We start from the raw sequence: 4,246 nt of genomic DNA, 5'->3' as shown, positions 1-4,246 counted from the left end.
ACACAGCCACGGCAGCTTCCACCTGCCCTGGAGAGCAGCAGCCACGAGGGCACCGGGTCGACTGCGCAGTGGTATCGGTTCTTGGTTTTCATCTCATTTTCCTGTTAAAACTAGACCCAGCCTCCAACTCCAGCCTGGTTAACTGGGACTGTGACCCTCCGTGCGGTTCCAGCTGTCCTCCCAGTGGAGATGCCCCCTTCTTTCTGCATGATCCCCTCAGCCCAGACGGCCTGCCTTCATCTTCAGTTCCGACTCCCACCCGATGCTGAGAACAGCCTCCTCTCAGAAGCCACCTTCGGTAGAACCCTTAGCCACTGGCCTGAATCCAAGTCAGGCGTATCTATAACATTTCATTGGGAAGAAAGCAGACTCAGAGTCCTTGTCAAGATGGGAGGTTTCCGCTGTCGTTCTATGTATTGCCTCTGTGAAGCCCGGCCGAACAAAGAGAATTCAAAGTATTTATACCTTAAAACGTATGTCCCCTAGAGCAGCATGTTTTGGGGTAAGACGGCCCGCCAGGCTTAGGGACCCTTCGTGAGTAAGGGGAACCAGCATGGGCATGAGACGCCTCTGCCAAGGACGCCTTCTGCAAGGATGGTCCGAGGACTCGGAACGTGCTCTGCTTTCTTTGGCACTCAGAGGGAATTGCTGGCTCGCGCTGTCGTGGAGGTCCCTTTCACTGGCTGTTACAGGGCCTGAGGCTTGTCCAGGCTTAGTGCTGGAAGCCGTCAGTTGGCCCTGAGAGAAGAGGCAGATCAGAAAAGAAAGAGACGAAGGTTCTTAGCAAATGCAGTGTGAGCCCTGCAGGTAATGCCTCCTGCAAGCACCCGGCTGACTGGCTGGGACCGACAGATCCCTTTTTGAACCGTGAAACTGGGGTGCTTTCAGACGGAATTAGAGGGAATATCAGATTTTTCAGACACTACAAGCAAGATCCTCGGTGGTTACCTGGGACCTCGGCCCTCAGTGGATGAGTTAGCTCAGGTTAGGTGCCACATAAGGGAGCAGGGAGTGGGGGCGCTGTTTGGCTGGGGTCAGAGAGGCGTCTCTGAGAAGAGTCCTCAGAGCAGAGCTCTGAATGAGTGAGGGGCCAGCCCCACAGACACCTGCTGTTCTCAGTTTGTTTCCAGAAGCAGCCGGGCGCTGAGACAGGAGGGACTAGACATGTTTGGGGGACCTAAAGGAGACTGGATGGCTGGAGGAGGGTGGGGGGTCGGCCCTGTGGTCAGCCAAGGCCACAGAGGGGGCAGGGGCAGGAGTGTCTCGGCTCGTAGGTGTGAGGGGAGCCCTTGGGGACGTGATGGGGTTCACTGGCTGCTGGGCAAAGAATGGACCGCGATGGGAGGGTAGGGGCAAGTGTGGGAGCAGGGGTGCTCGCCAGGGAGCCCACCCCAGGTTTCATCCAGCTCAGCATCCAGGCTCTGGGTGTGGGGAGGTGCCCTCTGTGAGGGGCATGTGTGACTCCCGCAGCTCGTAGCTCCAAGGGCACGGCGGCTGGTCCCAAACACAGGAAGGGGTCAAGAAGCCAGAGGAGAGCAGGAAGGGCTGCAGCTTGGGGCCAGCGGGGAGGCGTCGGTCCCCGGTGCACTTCAGATTTTGCTGGACGCGGATGTGGAGACCCCGCCCCTGGCAGAGGAGGGAGAAGTCCTTGGTTAGCAACTGAGCGAACGTGAATGAAGAGAGATGCTACTTACCGGATGCGGAAACAGGCCAGGGAGTGGGCGGGGTTCTGGGGAAATCACGTGATCCGGTAGGTCGGTCCCGTTCGAGATGCCCATGAGATGTCCAAGTGGAAGAGCGTGAGCAGGGAGGGAAGGGGGCCTTGTCCCCGTGGGGCCACGGTCCCCCTTCCCTTCCCGCCCTCCCCTCCGTCCCTCAGCGTGGGAAGATGTCACCGTGTCCCTTCCAGGGGCGCGTCGAGCGCTCGCGAGCTGGCGGCACTCTCCTTCCTCTCTGTTGCAGATCGGCTGTTCCAGAGCTTTAATTACGAGCTCAGAAAAGTGAGGAGTTACGTCTAGGGCGAGGCCTTTCTGCAGAATGGGGTTACGAAGAAAGGAATTCTGGGCCAGAGAATTGTAGCCTGGCCTTGCTCCTTAGCCCTGACTGGCTTCCCGTGGTCCTTCCTCTCCTGGGAACAGAGAAAGATGGAGGAGCCCACAGGCCGAAAAAAGAAGACACAGCCCAGAAGAAGACGCAGACGTGCAAAAGGACATCGCTGAGCAAGAGCGGGGGCGCGGGGGCAGGAGGCCCCGCGGGGGCGCCGCTCCGGCTCCAAAGCGCAGACAGGACCCCCACCCGCGTCCTGGAGATGAGAAGCGTCTCTTCGACGCCTTCGATGCTTCGTTTAAAGATGACTGTGACGCGGTTCCCAGATTCATTCCTCTTCAGAGAAAGAAACCCTATGAGTGTAGCGAATGCGGACGCCTCTTTAAGCACAAGACAGATCACATTCGCCACCAGAGCGTCCACACCGGAGAGAAGCCCTGCCAGTGTGACCGGGGTGGGAAGGCGTTTCGGCACAGCTCTGACGTCAGAAAACACCAGAGAATTCACACGGGAGAAAAGCCCTTCCACTGCGGCTCGAATCTCCTGAAACATCAGAAGCCCCACACCGGAGAGAAACCGTAGGAACGCGAGGAATGTGGGAAGCCGTCGCCTACAGCGCGTGTCTGCTCCGCCATCGGAAACGGCACCCGCGGAGGAAGCTCTGAGTTGGGGGAGCTGTCCGCTCAGCACCTCCCGCTGCCGCCTCTGCCGGGAGTGGCGTCCGCGCTGGCGATGGCCCTCTCTCCACCTTCGAAGACAGTGGCCTGAGTGAAAGAAAACACAGGACAAGTACTGCACGGTTCCCTTTCGGTGAGGTCCCTGGAGCAGGCACACGCACAGACACCGGAAGAATGGAGGTTAGCGGGGGCCAGGGAGGGGACGCCACAGCTCAGTGGGTCCAGTTTCTGTTGGGGAGGCTGGATTTGGGTATTCGTAGTGGTGATGGGGGCACAGCATTGTGAATATTTAATGCCACCGAATTGTACCTTTACAAATGGTCAGAAATTTAAACATTAGGGTTTTTTACTGCAATGAAAAAGATCACTTGAATTCGATACGCTCTTAAACTGCCACTTTAAAAAGCTCTCATCCATTGTAGAACAAAATGACATTTTCTGACACGTTGAGGATGTGCATACCCTGCTCACCCTGGAGTCTCAGTTATCAATACGCCTCAGAGAAACTTGCTGCGCGCACCCAGAGACACCTGCGCCGATGCCCACAGTGCACGTGGAATGTCAGGGAGACTGGGAATGACCTAGGTGCGCGTCTTCAGTAGACAGATAAACACGTGTTGACATCTGTGGGTCCAGAGTCCGTCACAGGAGACACAGCAGGATTTTAATTCTATAACGTGCAAAACTAAACAGTATCGTAAAACCAGGGAGAGCGGCCAGAGACCAGCCCAGTCCAGTCCAAACTGGAGAGAGTGGTCGCTCTGGCGGTGGGCAGCCCCCTGGGGCTCGGGTGTTTGGGCATCTGCTTCCTAAACTGGGCGGAGGGGGCGTGGGTGTCTGGCCCACCGCTGTCATTCGTCATATACGCCCTGAGTTCGTGTGTGTTTGATATGTTTCCCAACTTTCTTAAGTTTTTAAAAACTCAGAAGCTTTCCTTGTGACGCTACTGCCCCGTCCGGGTGGACAGGCTAAGTCGCGCGCTCCCCCCGTTCCCCTTGTCGCTGGGAAGGACCAGTTTCCATGGAATCAAAGCCATTTCCTTTTCTTTCGTGGTGGGCTTTTTCCCAACAAAGAGACTGGGTAATAATTGTGCTTCTTTATCTATTCAAGAAGTATTTCTCGTCCTTTTCAGATGCGAGAGCAGATCACCCCAAAGCAAGAAGTTCCCAGTGAAATCTGTGTTCAAAGGAATCTCAAAACGAGAAAGTTCCCACGTTCCTGAGCTCCGAGGGGGAGAAGAGGCCAGGAAGGAAGAAAGGAAACTTCATCAGTCCGGCTTCCCAGGCTGAGGGACAGATGGGGACACGGGCGTGGGAAGGGCTGTCCCTGCGGAAACCCACACTCGAGGGCCACGCCTGCGGACAGGGCGAGCGGCGGGCAGAGCTTCATTGAGAGCCCGTGGAGCAGGGAAACAGGAAGACGGAACGAGCGCGGGCAGCCTGCGCGTGGCTCGCCCGCCGCCTCACAGGTCAGGAGATGCCCAGTGGGCCGACATTCGCGAACGTCTGTCCTCGCCCGTCAGG

At 57.2% G+C, this 4,246-nt stretch overlaps 1 protein-coding gene across 1 annotated transcript; it reads left to right on the top strand.

Annotated features, from left to right (window-relative positions):
- Positions 1-1,695: 1,695 nt before the first annotated feature.
- On the top strand, positions 1,696-3,981 carry ZFP41 (ZFP41 zinc finger protein). Its single transcript, XM_023520313.1, is given in 4 exon segments — positions 1,696-2,176; positions 2,178-2,647; positions 2,650-2,903; positions 3,856-3,981. Coding segments are annotated over 3 exon segments (564 nt in total). The 5' UTR covers positions 1,696-2,144; the 3' UTR covers positions 2,712-2,903; positions 3,856-3,981.
- The last annotated feature ends 265 nt before the right edge of the window (positions 3,982-4,246 follow it).

Source organism: Pteropus vampyrus, unplaced genomic scaffold (genome assembly GCF_000151845.1).
Source record: "Pteropus vampyrus isolate Shadow unplaced genomic scaffold, Pvam_2.0 Scaffold256, whole genome shotgun sequence".
Taxonomy (NCBI): domain Eukaryota; kingdom Metazoa; phylum Chordata; class Mammalia; order Chiroptera; family Pteropodidae; genus Pteropus; species Pteropus vampyrus.
The sequence above is the reverse complement of the archived record's forward strand: the minus strand, read 5'-3'. Positions and strand labels throughout refer to the sequence as shown.